Source organism: Corythoichthys intestinalis, chromosome 5 (genome assembly GCF_030265065.1).
Source record: "Corythoichthys intestinalis isolate RoL2023-P3 chromosome 5, ASM3026506v1, whole genome shotgun sequence".
Taxonomy (NCBI): Eukaryota; Metazoa; Chordata; class Actinopteri; order Syngnathiformes; family Syngnathidae; genus Corythoichthys; species Corythoichthys intestinalis.
Window position 1 is genome coordinate 8,555,150 of NC_080399.1, and position 21,293 is coordinate 8,576,442.

The 21,293-nt window shown below is 39.8% G+C and overlaps 1 protein-coding gene across 1 annotated transcript; it reads left to right on the forward strand.

Moving 5' to 3' along the window:
- The first annotated feature begins 4,480 nt into the window (after positions 1–4,480).
- Positions 4,481–19,910, forward strand: LOC130915711 (apoptosis-enhancing nuclease-like). The gene is made up of 4 exons (XM_057835713.1): positions 4,481–4,566; positions 5,312–5,876; positions 5,963–6,163; positions 19,469–19,910. Exons 2-4 carry the CDS (start codon positions 5,430–5,432, stop codon positions 19,679–19,681), a joined length of 861 nt encoding a protein of 286 aa, XP_057691696.1. The 5' UTR covers positions 4,481–4,566; positions 5,312–5,429; the 3' UTR covers positions 19,682–19,910.
- Positions 19,911–21,293: the final 1,383 nt, after the last annotated feature.

Below are 21,293 nucleotides of genomic sequence, written 5' to 3' on the forward strand. Positions count from 1 at the left end.
CCTGTGCCCCTGCTTAACACACCAATATCCCTGTCTACTCTAGATATAATACTACGGAATAGATTAGAATGTCGTCACAGAAATCCATTGATTGGACAGCAGGCAGTACATCTTGTTTGTGTATATAATATATCTATGTGCGCTTGTCCTCGATAATAACGTATTACTAGGCCGCGGGCGCAGCACATTTGTTCCCGAAAATAATTAGCCCCCACACGAGCGAAGATAACTGGAAAACGGACGTCTTTGGAGATATTTTTAGGACGAAAAGGATATTTTTACGGCGAAAAGGACACCTGACGAGCCTACAACCTCGAAGACCCACAAACTGCGAAGAAGTGGATTCGTGACCCGTTTGTGAATAAACAGAGAGATCGCAAATGACGGCGACCTTATTAAACGTACATTTGAGACAACAACTCTTCCGAGGTTCTGGATTAAAGTCATTCTGGAATATCCTGACATCGCGACAAGAGCTTTGAAAACCTTGCTACAATGTCCAACATCGTATCTTTGTGAAGCGGGCTTCTTAATCAATGTTTAATGACAAGGCGAAGTTGTTAATGGTGAGCGCGGTGTGCAGCTGTTGTGTGCAGCTTACATGGCAGCAGGCCCGGATCTAGGATTACCCACCAGAGTGGGCACCCCAATGCAGGCTTTTTTTTACCCTCTGTATTTCTCCGGGCTTGGGACTGGCACAAGTAGGACACTGGCTTGTGTCACATTGAGGCTGCATTAATTTTTGGGGGGTTTATTTGTTTTTTTTCATTCATCTATCTACTTATTCTCGCGGTCGGCTTAATGTCACAATGACGTCATCTCGCATAGCAAAGTGTCGCCATTTTGAGATGGGGGCACGCACAGGTAAACATCCGTAGACAAACGTCTGAAATTCATATATTTCAGCTGTGTTTTGCGTCTTTTTTTCATAAAGACGTCTTAAACATGACTTATTATTATCACGAGTCACTGCCGACAGACGCGAGGAGGCGATGCAACTTAAAATAAGCGTGTATTGGCCTGCAAATCTGCCCGTACAAAGTCGCAGCTGATAGCTGGATAAACAATCCAAAGGAATTGCCTGCAGTGGAGTTCGGAAACATCTACAACTACCTCATAAAGTCACCCAGTAAGTTGACCTTCATCAATTACGTGGAATATGTACTGTGTGGAACTAAGAAAACTGGTAGTATATACGGAGTGATTATTTCTGCCGTAACCGGTAATTCGCCTCCAAGCATTACTGTATTTATGCAAAATAACCAATTTCCACCAGGCCAATAATATACCGATTGACCGATCAGAGCAGCAGTCGGCTGCAAATGTAATTGTGCCTGGATTTAGGTTCCCACTGGCGAGAATGGTCCACGGAACAGTCTTCTTTTACTGTTCCTCGATTAATTGCTTTCATCCATTTGCTTGTCCTTTTTTTCTCACGAGGAAGAATGAAGAATTTCAAATGCGGCTCCAAACTCTTCCTTGTGTTACAACCCGCAACACGGCAACTTTTAGTCATTCCGACGGGAAAAAAAAGACCGCAAATAAGACAAAAGTTCAATGCGTTTGTACTACAATGCAGGACAGAGCAACTGCTTGTGACTCGTGTTTTTGCCCACATATCAATATGGCGACGCTTTGTTGTGGCTGGTGACGTCATTAATGCCCGGATGTCCGACTGCGAGAATGTGTCTGGAGGAGTGAGAGGAAGCGCGCGGATAACAAACGAGGTTGGAAAAACAGCTTGTTTTGGTGAATGCTTGTTCGATGTGTGTGAGGATTTGGGGGTCGGTGAAAACATTGCCGGCTGAATATAATTGACCTAATCCTCCGGTCAGAGAAGATGCAGCAACTTCAGTTGGTTTGATGAAATTAAATTACAGTTTTTTCATTCCTTTGAGCCGTTTAAATGCATTTGGACATTAATTTGAAAGTGTGTGGTTTGTGTATCAAAAAGAAATAAAGAAAAACATCAATAAACGTATTATAGTGAAATAACATGTACAATTCACAATAAAATGAATTGAATGAATTCCAGCCTAAACCGAACTAGGCGTTATCCAAAAAATGACCACTAGATGTCCACATTGGACAAGCAATTAACCATCAATAATAAATGGCAATTCCCACAAACAAGAGGGCTGCTATAGCTGCAAGCTAAGCACTAGGTAGCTAAATGAATCAGAAAACTACCATCACAATGGACAGCGATCTCAAATCTGAACATTGAATGGGATTAATTTCGGGATGTACCCTTAGCGATCCAATACAGTGCAACTTGTACATATATTATCACGCTCTAGGCGCTACGTTAGCAATAGAATGCTACGAGCGGAGCTAACGTGCTACGAACTACAAACAATAATAAAGAGTGCTGATATAAGCACAAGCGTCACATATATGATTGCAGTATATATGGAGAACATTATAACTTACTTATCGGCCGAGGACGAACTTTTTTTCCTCAACCGCGGTCTTTTTAGAATACTCTGCGCATGTGCAACAACGCAGTTGTCTCAAAGCGAGGCAGTTCGCTGTCCAGCCCTCACAGCAGGGAATTCACAACAGCGTGGTTGCGGCCAACAGTAACCGTTAATTGTGCAATAAAAAAGTAGGTGAGACCAACTCTCCGTGCGTTCTCTATATCCAATGTGACGCTACAATAGATATTCCCGACATTTTTATTGGGTGGGCACGACTCACGTCTGGGTGGGCCGTGCCCACCCTGGCCCACCCATACATCCGGCCCCGCATGGCAGGATGAATCTGAGGAGAACTTTTCCACAAGTCCTTCCATGATCAAACGTAAGTTAATATTCCTTTCTTTCAAGAAAGTTTGTAGTGTTTACTTTGGAATCGCTGCATTTGCGCATTTTGCAGGTATGTTTAACGTTACGTGCATGCGCATAACATCTTCGTTGCAATTTTTGATGGGGTTCAAAATTTGTCAGAACACCGGTCCGTGAAAAAAAGACCCAAATAACACCGGTCCGTGGTGCAAAAAAGGTTGGGGACCCCTGCTCTAGTCCGATGACCCAGACCTATCACCGCCACTCTCTTCTCGTGACAACAAATGACTGACAAAAGTGAGAGACGGGAGTACAGTTGTTCTCTGCTTAATGCAAATGGGACAGACTGTATATTTTATAATTTAGATTTTGTATAATATGCTACTTAATGTGTCTTATATGTTCTGATTTCAGGCTGAGAGATTTAGACTTGTATATGTTAAATTATTATGTACTGTGTTTAATTCGAGATGTCTCTGGTTGCACTATGAAATGCACTTTTCCGCTCATGCCGTGTGTCCATGTTACTTTGTCACCTTTTTCACCCCTAGCCAGTTTGCATGCCTGATCATGGGATAGTTACACCAAAAGATATTAACCGGTAAAACTTTATTTGACAGCGGCTCATACGACTGACTGTCATAAGACCAAATGAACCATCATTAAACTTTGAACCAATTACTGCAAAGCTTTATTGCTTCAAGAAGCTTCATTTGGCCATCACTGCTCCCTTGGGAGAGACAGTCAACCTCTGCTGCCACCTGCTGTTGACTGTTGTCTTCCAACATGCCTCTGAGCATGCATTGCAGCGCTACGGATGTAAATAACAATCAAAAATCATGTTCTGTGCTAAATATTTCTTCAGTTACTGTTCCAGTTGTTTCATCAATTGCTGGTTATGGTATTTGCTAACACTTTATTTGACAGTGGTGCCATAAGACTGTCATTACACATTAATAAATATGACATGTCTCTGTCCTGAGCATTCCTGAATGCTTATAACAGATGTCATTAAGTGTTATCCGGCAAATGATCTCACTTTTGAATGGATGCAAAAGATCCAAAATTTGAGGTAGTGCCATAATTTGCCAAATGACACTTAATGACATAAGCATTCAGTAATGTCCATGATAGTGTCATGTCATAATTTTGATTATCTTATGACAGTCTTATGACACCGCTGTCAAATAAAGTGTTACCTAAAAAAAATCAACAAATAAGCCGCACTGGACTATAAGCCACAGGTATCAAAATGAAGGGAAAAAGTAGCGGCTTATAGTCCGGAAATTACGGTAGTCTCAAAATCATGACATTTTAGTTGTATCAAATGTGATACATTTGGCAATAAAGGGTTAAAGTGCTGCTGCCTTTTAGTGGGTAAATGAGGGGCAGCATTTTGTGTGTAAGCTACTTCATATGCTGTTTGCAGTGCCGCTGACCAATTCATTAAGTCTGTGTTCGGGCCAGACATTATTGATTTCATGACAGAGGTTTCATGAAATTTGACCACGGGCCGCATTTGGCCCCCGGGCCGGACTTTGGACATGTCTGCTTTAAGGTGTTCGATTTATTATTATTTTAGATATTTTTATTTCATATACGTATTTCTTTACAGTGCAATATAAAAAGACGTTTCTTCTCCGGACCTTTAGATGGCGCGTCAATCTATATATATTAGCACTTCCTGTTTGGAAGAAAACTAACCAATCAGATGGGACCTCTCCAACTCGCCGGTCTTGCCCAGGCACGAGCATTTCGGACCACGTGCTACCGCAAAAAGGTACTTTTTTACCCAGTATAATACGCGAGGGTTGTTTTTGAGCATCGTTCAACCACGGGGAATGAGTTGGCTTTTGTATTCTATCATTTGTTGACAAGAAAATATGTATTTGTTGTGGAATGGCGGCTAAGCTAGGCTCGCTGAAAAAAAGCCGGTGGCCTAACGAAATGGCACAATAACGTTGATATTTCCTCTCGTTTGCTAATTACAGAGTAAAAGCCAGATAATTAGTTTGCTACGTGTACGTTTAAAGGAAAGTGACACATCGATTTATAGCGATGCAATCATTAACAATAAGGACCGTGACGTCATGTATGAATGTGACATAACAAAATGTCATAATACGTGAACAAGGCACGAAATACGATTTTTTGTTTTAATAGAATGTCGTTCAGGCCAAAAAAATCAACATGAGTAACTATTTGACAAGATTAAAGTTAAGGTAAAACTATTTGCATAGAATTTGATTAAGTCATTGACGGGTAAACATTCGTTCATCTGCTCCACCCAGTCAAAAAGACGTCTATCGCCGTCAATGGCACTGAAAGATTAGCAATCACAGCCAGCCATCCTAGTTGAAATTGTTATAAATGTCAGTGATTGAGTTAAATTAGTTAATATTATGCTAAATTACTTACATATAAACATTTGTTTCTTAAAAAAATCAACAACTTAGAAATTGTAGTACAAATGCATTTTTTTGCATGAAATTCACTTTTTCAATATTTTGTTTTACTCTCTGCAGCAATGACTTACCGGGATAATTCAATCAGTAGGAGACGGCAAAGGTGCAAAATAGGACTAAGTCCTCACGTGGGCTCCTGAGCAGATACCGATTAATTTTTTTTTTTTTAAAAAAACTGATGTTTCACGCCATGGAGTGTTCCAGTCCAAAACGCAAGCGGCCAGCAAAGAGGAAAAGAAGTGACTGCCATTTTGACGAACAGGCTAAAAAGTACAGAAACATGACCGATCTTCAAAACCGAGATTTGACCGTTAAGGAGACATGGGAGGAGGACAGCGGTTTCTCTGAGTGCAGCCCTCCGACGAGCGGCCGGAGCTCGCCGTGCCCGACTTCTTCCGCCTCTGCCGCCCTAGTGGTGGCCCTGGACTGTGAGATGGTGGGCACCGGACCGGGCGGGAGCTGCAGCGAGTTGGCCCGCTGCAGCATTCTGGATTACCACGGCAATGTCATTTACGACCGTTACGTGCAACCGTGTAACCCCGTTACAGACTACAGAACTCGTTGGAGCGGCATCCGGCCACATCATTTGCTCAACGCGACGACGTATGCGCAGGCTAGAAACGATGTGAGCGGCCGGACCCCGGTTGAAACGGATTTGACTTCTATCACTGTCAATGTGTTGTGAAAAAAATAACTGCTTATCTTTTGTAGATTCTTGCAATTCTCAAAGGCAAGGTGGTAGTGGGACACTCGATTTCCAATGATTTCCGTGCTCTGCGCATCCCCCATCCACGTCACATGGTTCGAGACACGGGGGCGACACACCTCCTGCGTCGCTTAGCCGGATTTCCGCCCCAGCGTCGCGTTTCGTTAAAGACGCTAGTGGGCAAGCTCCTCAACAGGCACATCCAGGTAGGTTTTGTGTAGGGCTGCAGCTATCAATTATTTTGGTAGTCGATTAATCTATCAACTATCGTATTTTTCGGACTATAAATGGCACCGGAGCATAAGTCGCATTTTTGGGGGAAATTTACTTGATAAAATCCAACACATAGAACAGATGTCATCTTAAAAGGCAATTTCAAATAAAAATACAAAAAGAAAAGAGAACAACTTGCTGAATAAGTGTACAATATGATAATTATACGAAATGTGAACTTGGCCGGTATGTTTACGTAACATAGATATTAAGAATTATTCAGATAAAGACCATGCTAACAAGTTTACCAAACCATCAGTGTCACTTCAAAACACCAAAATAGCGTGTAATTATATGATAACGTGTCGATAATTTCACACACAGGGCGCTCCAGAGTATAATTTGCACCCCCAGCCAAACAATGACAAAAAAACTGTGACTTATAGTCCAAAAAATACAGTAGTTTGAATAATCGAGTAATCAGATTAGAAGATTGCACTTTCAAAAGACATTAAATGCAAATACAAAATAAAATTCCCAAGTGTTTCTTCAAACTGCAGAGTTGCACTTTCATTTGAAAAGCAATTAAAATACCTGAGCTTGGCCTCAAACGGTATAAAAATAAATAAATGAGGAACTAAGTCCAAAGAGACCAATTGGCTATCTTGCATAGCAAAAGTCCGCTAGCTCAAATGCGATAAAATGCTAACGTTTACAATGCTCTTAACGAATCATTCAAACACATATTTCCACCAAAAAAAATGGCTAAATATAGTTATAAAGTAAATTACGAATGCATAAGAAAACATTAGCTGAAAGCAAAACTTACCTTAGTTGGTCTTAACAGGGAGGGCTGGATTCAGCCATGTTAAATGAGTTATGTCATATTCAGTGTTGGCACTAAAGGGCAGTATATCCACACAAATCAATGAAACTAAATGCAAACACTTTCAAAACAGACCATTACAGCGCCACTCGAAGTAAACGAATACTCGAAGCAGCAAAATTGGATTCTAATTATGATCAAATTATTCGAGTTACTCGATAAATCGTAGCAGCACTAGTTTAGTGGTTCACACGTGTTGAAAATGTTTGTATGAAGTGTCAATTTCTTTCAGACATCATTCAGGTTTTGTACGAGTCCTTGAATTTTGCGTAAGGTCCCTGAATATGCTCGGAAGTGTTAGGCAACACACAACATTTCTCAGCACTCAGTCTAAAATAGGGCTGCAATTAACAATAGAGATGATCTCGATCGATCGGGTCCGATCACGTCATTTTCAAAGTATCTGAATTGGAGAAAAAAAATATCGGACATGCCTTTTTTTTAATATATTTATATTTTTTAATTAAATCGTTTTCTAATTGTATTTAACGTTACAGACATAATATGTTACACTCATCCAGAGTCTTTAGTTTAGGTTTAAGGTAAGGTTATCAAATTTATCCCGTTAACCGCGGTAATTAATTTTTTAAAAAATTTATCACGTTAAAATATTTAATGCAATTAATCCATGCGCTGCACGACCCACTCGCGCATTGTCGCGTTCAATCTGAAATGGTGTCGTTTTACCAATATATATATATATATATATACAGTGGTACCTCTACATACGATCACTTCGACACACGATCTTTTCGACATCCGACGTAAAATTTGAGCCGCCATTTGTTTCTACATCCGACGAGTTGCTCGAAATACGACGACATGACAGCACTGCAAACGAACGCACGGTGGATTTTCTTGTGTGAGAAATCAACACAGTTTTCAAAAAAAGTTGATACAGTTGGAGAAACAAGGAAAAAAGTGATGCTTACCTTTGAAATGAAGATGCAAGTTATAGAAAAATATGAGCTTGGGGTGCGCGTCCCTGAACTGGCTCAACAATACAGCTCCATGGTCCTCTTCCGACCACCGTTCGCCACTATTTATAAGTTAAGGTGACAATTATTATTGTGGTAACATTGCCAAGGAAATCGCCAGCTTCGTCACGTTTTTATCATTTATTTAAGAACTTATCCAACACAAAACGCCCATTGTCTTAAGCAGTTGACCGCTCTCAAGAAAACGAAAGTATTATCTCTACCGCACCGACCTATCTCACTGAGACGTCACCTTCGCGGTGCGTTCAGGGACAGTAAAAAGTGTCCGCCATATTAGAATCCGATTCGTTACATTATTTACAGGAATAATTATTAATTATTCTTCTTATTATTATATTATTCTGAATTATTTATTAATAACTTATTTGTTTTTCTATGTTTAAGTGCCATTTGTAACAGTGCCAGCAGTATTTATTAAGAATTTAGTGTATGTTTTTAGGCTTTGGAACGAATTAATGGAATTATAATGTATTCCTATGGGAAAATCCTGCTCGACATACGACCATTTCGACTTACAAACAAGGTCCTGGAACGAATTAAATTCGTATGTAGAGGTACCACTGTATATACACAGTGCCTTGCAAAAGTATTCGGCCCCCTTGAACCTTGCAACCTATCGCCACATTTCAGGCTTCAAACATAAAGGTATAAAATTGTAATTTTTTTGTCAAGAATCAACAACAAGTTGGACACAATCGTGAAGTGGAACAAAATTTATTGGATAATTTAAACTTTTTTAACAAATAAAAAACTGAAAAGTGGGGCGTGCAATATTATTCGGCCCCCTTGCGTTAATACTTTGTAGCGCCACCTTTTGCTCCAATTACAGCTGCAAGTCGCTTGGGGTATGTTTATCAGTTTTGCACATCGAGAGACTGACATTCTTGCTAGAGCCTAGTTCGGGCCTAAAAAATCCAGCCCGACCCGACACGGCCCGCTGGTATTGAGGCCCGACCCGGCCCGAGCTCGATCACTTAACTAGATTTGCAGGCCCGAGCCCGAAAACCCCGTTTTTTTTTTTTTTTTTTTTTTGAGTGACGCGGAAAAAACGCAGCAGCAGCAATTTATTTTCATTTCTTCGAGTTGGCAGAAAAAAACGCAAATTTTCTTAATGTTTAAATAATCTACATATTTTTTTGAGAATTATCAAAGCATTCACACAAGGAAATAACGCTGGGAAAGTTTGTTAAACATATTTCTGAGTGTGTGGGATATTGTTCTCACATGGACGCGCCTCTCTGACAAGGAGAGGGAACAGGAGAGGGCGGCGCCTCGGCCGTGCAGCGGGAGGACAAGAAGAAAAAGTGGCCGGCGCCACGGCGTTCGTGCACACGCACAAGCAAAAGCGCAATACAGAGAGCATGCTCTCCATGTTTTTTTATTTTTTATTTTTTAAAAAAAATAATTTATTAGTCCGGCATGGCGGCCCGACCCGACCTGACCCGAACGTGAATGCTTAAATTGTGGGCCCGACCCGACCCGACATTCGGGCCCACAAAATCTAACCTCTAATTCTTGCCCATTCTTCCTTGCAAAACAGCTCGAGCTCAGTGAGGTTGGAGGGAGAGTTTGTGAACAGCAGTCTTCAGCTCTTTCAACAGATTCTCGATTGGATTCAGGTCTGGACTTTGACTTGGCCATTCCAACACCTGGATACGTTTATTTTTGAACCATTCCATTGTAGATTTGGCTTTATGTTTTGGATCATTGTCCTGTTGGAAGATAAATCTCCGTCCCAGTCTCAGGTCTTGTGCAGATACCAACAGGTTTTCTTCCAGAATGTTCCTGTATTTGGCTGCATCCATCTTCCCGTCAATTTTAACCATCTTCCCTGTCCTTGCTGAAGAAAAGCAGGCCCAAACCATGATGCTGCCACCACCATGTTTGACAGTGGGGATGGTGTGTTCAGGGTGATGAGCTGTGTTGCTTTTACGCCAAACATATCGTTTTGCATTGTGGCCAAAAAGTTCAATTTTGGTTTCATCTGACCAGAGCATCTTCTTCCACATGTTTGGTGTGTCTCCCAGGTGGCTTGTGGCAAACTTTAAACGAGACTTTTTATGGATATTGTTGAGAATTGGCTTTCTTCTTGCCACTCTTCCATAAAGGCCAGATTTGTGCAGTGTACGACTGATTGTTGTCCTATGGACAGACTCTCTCACCTCAGCTGTAGATCTCTGCAGTTCATCCAGAGTGATCATGGGCCTCTTGGCTGCTATCTCTGATCAGTTTTCTCCTTGTTTGAGAAGAAAGTTTGGAAGGACGGCCGGGTCTTGGTAGATTTGCAGTGGTCTGATGCTCCTTCCATTTGAATATGATGGCTTGCACAGTGCTCCTTGAGATGTTTAAAGCTTGGGAAATCTTTTTGTATCCAAATCCGGCTTTAAACTTCTCCACAACAGTATCTCGGACCTGCCTGCTGTGTTCCTTGGTTTTCATAATGCTCTCTGCACTTTAAACAGAACCCTGAGACTATCACAGAGCAGGTGCATTTATACGGAGACTTGATTACACACAGGTGGATTCTATTTATCATCATCGGTCATTTAGGACAACATTGGATCATTCAGAGATCCTCACTGAACTTCTGGAGTGAGTTTGCTGCACTGAAAGTAAAGGGGCCGAATAATATTGCACGCCCCACTTTTCAGTTTTTTATTTGTTAAAAAAGTTTAAATTATTCAATAAATGTTGTTCCACTTCACGATTGTGTCCCACTTGTTGTTGATTCTTGACAAAAAAATTAAATTTCATATCTTTATGTTTGAAGCCTGAAATGTGGCGAAAGGTTGCAAGATTCAAGGGAGGCGAATACTTTTGCAAGGCACTGTATTAATCGAGTTAATTACAGCTTAAAAATTAATTAATCGTAATTAATCGCAATTCAAACCATCTCTAAAATATGCCATATTTTTATGTAAATTATTGTTGGAATGGAAAGATAAGACACACGACGGATATATACATACAACATACTGTACATCAGTACTGTATTTGTTTATTGTAACAATAAATCCAGAAATGGCATTATTGACATTCTTTCTGTTAAAGTGATCCACGGATAGAAAGACTTGTAGTTCTTAAACGATAAATGTTATAGTTACAAGTTATAGTAATTTTATATTAAAACCCCTCTTCATGTTTTCGTTTTAGTAAAATTTGTAAAATTTTCCAATCAAAAGTAGAGTTAATATGATAAGAAGAATAAAAATAACAATAATAAAAATAGAGCGAAAAGTTTTACGTGTATTTTGCATAGCTATTTTGATATGGAATGCCAGTTCATTTTGCATTGTTGTTTAACTGTGTGTCAGAATAGGGCCTCATTATTATAGACTGAAGTGCTTTTCTTTTTGTGAACATTATTTATTTTTTTTTTTTCATAGATAGGAATATTATTTTTGTTGTGCTTTCACTACATGATACTTATGTTTGTTGTGAAGGAGAAGCTTATGTCAATAAACGCCTGTGTCCACTCGCCTTTACTGTATAACATATACAGTAAAGGTATATGATACACTGCCAATGGGTTTTCCCATTGGCAGTGTATCAAATACTTGTTCTCCCCACTGTACATATCTTACCCAAAATAAAACAAGAGACACATAATTGCCACTAAAAGAAAGAAAACTTACCGAAATATGTGTGGAGCACAAATAGCAATTTGCATTGCATTGTGAATACAGCATAAACGTCTCACAACTACTAATTCCCCCACGTTTAGAAGACATAACATGAGTATGGAACGGCGCTGCCCCCAAGCAGCCGGTGGCATTCTCTTCACTCTTAATGTCCATAAACGGCCTCATTGTAATGTTTGAGGCAATATGCCAGAAGGTAATTCATTGCATGCGTTAATTGCGTCAAATATTTTAACGTGATTAATTAAGAAAATTAATTAACGCCCGTTAACGCGATAATTTTGACAGCCCTAATATATATATACACAGTGGCATGGGAAACCCCATTGGCAGTGTATCAAATACTTGTTCTCCCCACTGTATGTGTGTGTATATATATATATAGAGCTAAAAGGCAGCGTAAAATGAGTGGATTTTGACAGCCTTTGGAGCCTTTATTTAATTGGCTAAAGCCTTACAATCCCTCTCCCTACGATTAGAAATATCGTGGGAAGCAATGTGGGGAAGGAAGGTAGTAATTGATCTTTTCCTTAACACCCTATGTTATTTCCCAACGCAGAGAAGCTATATCAATTGGTACCACTACCCACAGTCATGATTGCACTTCCCATCGTGCATTTGGGCAGAACAGTTAAATGGCTACAGTATCATTTACTGAAAGCTCAACAAATACACTAGATGGCAATATTTAGTCTCAATATACAAAGTCACAAGTCTTTCTATCCGTGGATCCCTCTCACAGAAAGAATGTTAATAATGTAAATGCCATCTTGAGGATTTATTGTCATAATAAACAAATACAGTACTTATGTACTGTATGTTGAATGTATATATTCGTCCGAGTTTTATTCATTTTTTTCTTAATGCATTGCCAAAATGTATATGATCGGGAAAAATTATCGGGAATGATTGGAATTGAATCGGGAGCAAAAAAAAGCAATCGGATCGGGAAGTAACGGGATCGGCAGATACTCAAACTAAAACGATCCGATCGGGAGCAAAAAAAAAACATGATCGAAACAACCCTAATTAACAATAACTGATTAATCGGACGATGAATTAAACTATTAATCGGATAAACGTCACTTTTTTCAATGATACTATAAAGCAGCTTTCTGACCTAACTGTAGTCTACAACTGTACTCTTTTAAGTACATAAAAGTTGTTCGTCAAAAAGAATTCTGAGACAAAAGTCAGAAGTTAATATAATAAAAAAAGCTGACTTTTTTTTTTTTCTTGTTGGCAAAGCACTCATGTAAACTGTCAATGTCTCATTTATTTAAACACAACAACAAAATCGAATAAGGAGGAAGCAGACCGTAATAGATCAGTTTTCATTTTGTTTCCACTTATAGATTAGTTGAATTTTTCATTTATCCCAGACAATCGTTTTAGGTTGTTTCATTTACCTGACACGTTTTGGCGACCACTTCCGCCTTGGACACTCTAATGAAGGCGGAAGTAGTTGCCGAAACATGCCAGGTGAATTTTGATTTTAGTGAATCAGCAACGCAGAAGCAGTTGCAGCAGTGAACTCTCTCTTGCTCTCATCACTGGCGCGCACGTGCACTTTACATTACACACAAACAAGGATCCAAACGGGACTGCTCATAGATGCCGGCAAAAATTGATTATCAAATTAGTTGGGAACTAATGTATTAATTGATTTGAATTGATTAGTTGTTGCAGCTAGGGATGTCCCGATCCAGGTTTTTGCACTTCCGATCCGATACCGATATTGTTTTGCACTTCCGATCCGATACCGATACTGGCCGATACTGATATCGGCCTTTTTGAGCATGTATTAAAGTTTAAAGTTATTTAGCCTCCTTACTTAGTTCTTAGTTGTCAGACTCATGTTGAAAAGGGTTTTAGGACTCTTGATAACAACTAACCAGCTGAATTAGGTGAGTTTGATTAACACACAATGGTTGGTAACAAGAAACTGACCTGTTTCTGTAGTGACAAACACAAAATATTATAAATAACAAACAGAAATGGCATAGTCAGTCAGTAAAACGTGCAAATAATATTGTAAACTGTCTTAAAAAAGCACAACACACAAACAACCTCGGTGGAAAATCCCACAAACCCCCCAAGCTATTAGATGCTTTTAATGTTTTGTGCATTAGTTACAAAATGGTATAAAAAGCCTCTCAGGTTTAAATAAACGACTATTTCAGTATCAAGTTAACATTTTAAAACGGTAAGTAAAATACTCAAGTCCCCATTATGTATCAGCAGCTTTAAACTACATTCAATTCATTTAATTTTGCCAATCAACTGATAAAGTTGTTAAAATTGCTCCCGTTATTCCATAATTTCCCTTCTGTCTACTTTCGACATGTGAAAGTTTTAAAACGGTTTTGAAGATGGATTCAAGTCAAGATTTTGCTGATTTAGGAGTATTTAAGATAAAAAGTTAATTAGGTTCGCTTGGAAGGTTCACTACAACAGCCTACTCGGAAAGTCTTCTGCCTTAAGATGGCGGCTGTTTACAAACGCATCTAGTTTTCAATACTTCAGTGTTGCTAACGCCGTCGAGTCCGTCACTTGCATCTAGTTCTACATACATATGATATCTATTATCGACAGTAAAATGATGTTGACGTAGTTTTTAGCGGCTGTCAGCAGCAGTCAGGTATTGTGTTTTTTATCTAGCGGCATGAGTTGAGCTAAAGCCGTGGGTTGAGCATTGGCATTAGCCGTGTCTATGACAAGCATGATGTTTACTCTCGGGACGCAATGCGGTCTGTTTCTCATTGCGTCCCGAAGACTGCGCTGTGTAGTAGTTCCACTTTACTTGACATATTTCAATAATCGGAATTTGGATGTTTGTGAATCGTTCGCGAATCTTCCACGTCCGAATCGCTCAAGGATGTAATGACGGCTGGCCAGGCATGTTGTACCGTGGTTCTAAGTGTTGGATGGTGCCTCTTTACTCACTAGAGATAATGGCTCGTCATCCAGAAGGAATTCTTCGACTCTTGTTATTCCCTGGGCTTTTAGTCACGCATAGCAAAAGTTTCTGCCAGTGTTAGTTGCGCAGGATGTTTCTTTTTGTCTTCAGTTTTCTTAACATACTCCTCATATTGTTTGTGGTGATATTTCGCTAAATGCTTGATTAGGTTGGTTGTATTAAAACTTCTTACAGCTTTACCACTACGCTTGACTTTATATGTTGCACTCTGCCTCTTTGTATTTGTCGTCCTTTAAGGTGAAATGATCCAACACAGCTGACATTTTTACCGATAAAGTCTCTCGGTAAATTGGGAGACGGTAATGTAGTGTGTTGAAGGTGTGCTGTAAAATGCGGACCGGATTGTAGGGAAACCGAAGGAAAAACGGGAATGGTTTATGGATGGTGCGCTGGAAACCCCGGACCAGCCTTTTAAAAAAAACTGGATCGGAATTTTTCCGATCCGATGCGCATTTTTTTGCCCATATCGGCGTTTGATCCGATCCAAATATCGGATCGGGACATCTCTAGTTGCAGATTTGATCCAAGAATACAGTGGTACCTCTACATACGATCGCTTCGACACACGAACTTTTCGACATCCGACGTAAAATTTGACTCGCCATTTGTTTCTACATCCGACGACATGCTCGAAATACGACGACAATGGCAGCACCGCAGACGAATGCACGGCGGATTTTCTTGTGTGACAAATCAACACAGGTTTCAGAAAAGGTTGGTACAGGTGGTGAAACAAGGAAAAAGTTGACGCTTACCTTCTAAATGAAGATGCAAATGACAGAAAAATATGAGCGTGGGGTGAAATGGCTCAACAATACATCTCCACGTCCTCCTCCGACCATCGTTCGCCAGTCTTTTTAAGTTAAGCTGACAATTCTTATTGTGGTAACATGTCCAGAGAAATCGCCAGCTTCGCCACGTTTTCATCATTTCTTTCACAACTTATTCAACACAAAACGCCTGCTGTCTGCCGCAATTGAAGGTGTTCTCAAGAAAGCATTGAAAGCGAAAGTAAACTCTCACCCGCTCCCCTCCCTCTTTGTCACATCAGCCCCGCGGTGCCTTCAGGTACAGAAAAAAACGTCCGCCTTATTAGAACCCGTTTCGTTACACTATTACAGGAATTATTATTATTATTATTATTATTATATTAATCCGATTTTTATTTATTATTTATTTGTTTTGCTATATGTAATTGCCATTTGTAATAGTACCAGCAGTATTTTTTAAGGATTTAGTGCAGGTTTTTGGGCTGTGGAACGAATTAATGGAATTATAATGTATTCCTATGGGAAAATCCTGCTCGACATACGACCATTTCGACTTACAAACAAGGTCCTGGAACGGATTAACTTCGTATGTAGAGGTACCACTGTACTGGACTGTCTCAGAAAATTAGAATACACAATATTCTAATTTTCTGAGACAGTCCTGTACATTAATCCACCATTTAAAGCAGGGGTGTCCAAACTTTTTGCAAAGGGGACCAGATTTGGTGTGGTAAAAATGTGGGGGGCCGACCTTGGCTGACGTCCTTTACATAGAACAATATACAGGACTGTCTCAGAAAATTAGAATATTGTGTATTCTAATTTTCTGAGACAGTCCAGTATATGGGTCATTTTTCTTATAGGGTGTCACTTGTGTTCCCTGTAAAAATGAAGCTGTAGTTTCATTATAGTTTGACAAATACTCATTCAACTTACCGTATTTGCCCGAATATAAGACTGTTTTTTGCATTGAAATAAGAATGAAAAAGGGGCGGTCGTCTTATATTCCTGTCTAGAAATTATACCCATTCACGACGCTAGATGGCGCCAGATATCATTGAAGCGATGTTCTGTCAGATTTGTTTCAAGACTACATTTACAGTTAGAGGACTTTGATTGTTAATGCAGTTACTGCAATTTTGTTGTTTTATCACAATAGATTGTTTTATTTACATTTCAAAAACCAGAAGCCATTCATTTACGAATGTGAGTGCAATTTAGTTCACATATTTAAATGTTCAGATATTAGATTTGAATGAGGCAAAATAACATGCTTTTTCTCTCAAATTGTTATGCTCATTTGTTTCGGATGTACTGTAATTATTTTCTGTATAAAAATTAATTTGGTGTTCAAAAAGTCTTTTTTTTTTTTTTTTTTCAAACTTGAGGCTTGAAAAAGAGGCGGTCTTATAATCAGGGTCTTCTTATATTCGGGCCAATATGGTATTGTCTCATCAATTATAAATTCAAGCGTACAGTCTCCTAAATTCTATTTCTTAAATTGATTTTACTTCTGGTAAAAAGTTGGATTTTTTGATATATTGATTTGTGTGTCATCAAGTGATGGCGTGACTCACAGCCCCCTATTTACTGCACAATGGTTCAGACCCTAAGGCAGGGGTGTCCAAACTTTTTGCAAAGGGGGCCAGATTTGGCATGGTAAAAATGTGGGGGGCCGACCTTGGTTGACGTCCTTTACGCAGAACAATATATTTAAGCAAAATTTAGCAAGCCATTCAGTGTGTCACATTTGCTTTATTATTTTTTTAATGAATAATTTCAACAATCTCGCAACTAGCCTTTGCGGCGTTCTCTTTCGACTCTCGGGCTCTTGCAAAATACTACTGCTGTGAAATTAAACTAGCTTCAAGTTGGTTCAATTTCTCGCTGCTTATCTTCCCTGTAATCTTGTCGTACATGTCAGCGTGGCTTGTTTGGTAATATCGCCTCACATTGAAATCTTTAAAAACAGCGACTGTCTCTTTGCAAATGAGGCAAGACACAGTTGTTGCGTATTTTAGTGAAGAAATTAGTCCAATTTCCACCTATCCTTGAAGCGTCGGCCGTCACAGTCAGCTTTTTTTTTGTTGATTGTCGCCATTTTAGAATAATGGAAGTAGACGGTCACACGGAGTAATGTTGCTTAGCCCTTAAATACCTGCAACATGAAGCAATTATCAGAGAATCCCAAAATTTGAAAAATAAGGTTCTAATGAAACCTTTTTTTCAAATTTGTGAAAAGAAAATTCAAAATGAATATGTAATAAGCGCTCCAATATCTATAACCCATGCTAAATCATGTTTTTTTTCTTATGGAACCTGCAGATGCATGTGTTGACTTGCATCCATCATTTTTTTTTTTTTTTTTCCCAAAATAAAAAATGTCAAAATTCTAAATTAGTCTGAAAATCATGAAATTTTAGCTGTATCAAATGTGATACATTTGGCAATAAAGGGTGAAAGTGCTGCTGCCTTTTAGTGGGAAAATGAGGAGCAGCATTTCGTGTGTAAGCTACCGTAATTTCCCGAATATAACGCGCACTTTTTTCCCCCAAAATCAACTTGTAAAATCATGGTGTGCATTATAAACGGGTACATGGATGGAGACAAAAAATATTTATATATTACATATGTGTACAAACCGATTTTTTTTTATTGACACGGCCACGCTGTGTTGAAGAAACGTATGCGGCGACTCGTTGCCGACCATTACGGTACGTGACGTCACCATTTTCTTTCGGTAATACTTCACACTAATCGGCCGAATTATTTTTTCTGTGTTAAATTTTGCTTTTTTCACTCTTCATAAAGCACAGAATTTAGTTTCTTGAACTCATATGAGCCAACGTTTATTGCAGCTCCGCAACTCGGACCATAACAAATATAAGCACACAGACTTCCTGTGTCCGTCATCTATATCTGTCCCTCGTGAAACTCAAACCCAAATAACAATAGTTCCTATTGTTACTGTCGTGTTGACAGCGATGAGCTCTCACGGATTTCTGACTTACGTTCTCACTTTCATTTTACCGTATCAATCCATTGAAGAAACATTTATTCATCATGATGAAACGAGCAAGTTATACAATTATACTTTAAAAGAAAAGTCACATCTGTTTTGTTTTCTCCTAGATTCTGGTAAGGTGGAGAAGTTGTCAAATCATTATTACCGTAAATGTTGTCAGTTTATGGTAATGTTTTGAACTACCAATGTGCTATGCTTGTGCTGTGTTTCACCAGTCAGTAAAAGGACATTTCTGTATCTGTACACGAGCTCTGTTTTCTTGTATTCTTCTATTTGTTGGTGCTAAATTTAGGGTGCACCTTATAAACGGGTACAATAATTTCCCCTAGATTTTACAAGTAAATTTGGGGTGCGCATTATACACGGGTACGCCTTATATTCGGGAAATTACGGTACTTCATATGCTGGTTGCAGTACTTCATATGCTGTTTGCAGTACTGCTGACCAATTTATTATTTAAGTCTGTGTGTGGGCCAGATGTTATTGATTTTATGACAGAGGCTGGGGGCCGGATGAAATTTGACCACAGGCCGCATTTGGCCCCCGGGCCGGACTTTGGACATGCCTGCCCTATGGGATCCATTTGTCTGTGCCACGTTTGCGTTATTGTTGAGACACCCCTCTGTTATTGAGAGAGTTTGTATGCTCCGTCAGCTGCGGGAGTTGGAAAAGCTGCGAATGACGTCATCACTCAAAATTAATATCGATAGCAGCACAAACAACATTTTTTACAGCACAAACGAAGCATAAAGGATTGACACCATTTTTATATGAATTTGCGTCTGATGGGGGGCCAACTTCACGGAGGTGACATCTACCAGAGATACTTATTCCAATTCACAGCAGAAGGATAAAAAGGCCTTATATTTATGTATGATGAATCAATTTTTTGTAACGTGAAGCGGATAAAACTTCGATAAAATGTTCCGCAAAATGAAATTCGTATCTCGAGGTATCGCCAATATTCTATCTGAATTCAACTCATTCCAACGTGGCAGGTGGGGAAAATGGGCCACTGCTCTGTGGAGGACGCGTTGGCTGCGTTGGACCTTTACAAGCTGGTCGAAGGCGAGTGGGAGTGGCAGCTGCAGAGCCCGCTGATGGACGACAACTACACGGCACAGTACATGCAAGACGAGTACTGGCCGGAAAGAGATGATGATGATGATGATGATGATGACGAAGACGCCAAGAGGCCCGACACGTTCTAACTTATTCCCCGAGTGTTCATAGTTCTGGGCTTGTTGTTTTTTTTTTTTTGTTTTTTTTTTTGCTGCTGTCTTTAAGCGTCTCCCATTCAAAGGCGCAGGTGAAATTCTAATTAAATTGTACCGCAGATTTTTGTTTTTGAGTGCACACCGACTGGTGGGGTTTCAAAAATGATGGAAATCTTTGTTGGTTACCTCTCCAGAGAATTCAATAAAATTCATCAGAAACTTAGGGAAAGCATTTTTTTTTTGTTTGATGTGTGTCATGAAATTAGGTCTACTTATGTTACCTGAAATGCAACAGAAAGGGGCCAGATATCTATTGGAAGTGCCCTGATGTCAACAGGAAATGCCTCCGATAGGCCCCCCAATCAACAAGGGAGTGACCCTGAAATGACCTCAAAAACAGGGAGTGACCCCATATCAACAGGATGCTACCCTGAAATACCACCAAATCAGTAGGAAGTGACCCCAAATCAACAGGAAAATGACCTGATGGCTATAGGAAGTGACTCTGAAGTGCCCCAAGATCAGTGTGAGCTAACCCTATATCAACAGAAAGTGAACCCCATAAAGCCTCCAAATCAATTGGAAGTCACCTGCAAAAGCCCTTAAGTCAATAGGAAGTGGCCCAAAATCAACATGAAGTGACCCAAAATGTCCCCAAATCAACATGAAGTTGCCCCCCTGTAAACAGTCTATGACCCCAAATCAACAGGAAGTGTCCGGATATTAACAGAAAATGACCCCAGGAAGTAATTTGATGTCAGCTGGAAGTGACCCCAAAATACCCTCAACAGGAAGTGACACAGAAGTGACCCCCACATCAATAGGAAGTGATCCCAAATCAATAGCTGAGTACTGCTATCAACAGGAAGTGACCCCAAAATACCTCCAAATCAGGGGTCGCGTTAACCGAATATTTTCCGTCGTTGACCGGTTTTTTACAACGGTGACGGAAAAAACTGAAATCCATCCGTCATTTTGACAGGTTGCAATTCATACCCCAGACCACAGGGTGGCGAGTGAGCATATTAATTAGCTATTGTCTCTCTTGATGCATGACGTCGTTGGCCTTACTCGGAAAAATGTCAAGGCAACTGAGTGTCCGAAGTTTCTTCAAAAAGCCCCAAAACGCCGATGGTTTTGATAAGAGGTGAAAAAAGAGGGATTGATGCTGTGAAGGATGACAACGAATCAAGTGAATCGCCGGTTCACTCCTCACTGCGGCGAGCAGTTGGAAACGCCGCCAATTACCAAGAAGGGCAGAATTGGTAACACGGTGAAAGCGGCATAAAGCCAAAAAAGCGGACCAGACCAGCCAGAGCCTGAATTTATTTCAAGGAAAATATGGAGGGTGCCACCACTATGTGTAATCTTTTTGCTAAGCTGAGCTCGCATACCACGGTACCACGTCGGCTATGAACGAACACTTGACACGCCGTCACCCAAGTGTATTTCGGAAGACAACAGGAAACAACAAGCTAGCGGATTGTAAGTCCATACAACTTTCTAACGATGTAAAAAAAATTTGAAAGTTGCCTTTATGTGCGTCGTATCAACGTGCATTTTTATTTAATAATAATAATAAATAAAAAAATAAAAACATATATAT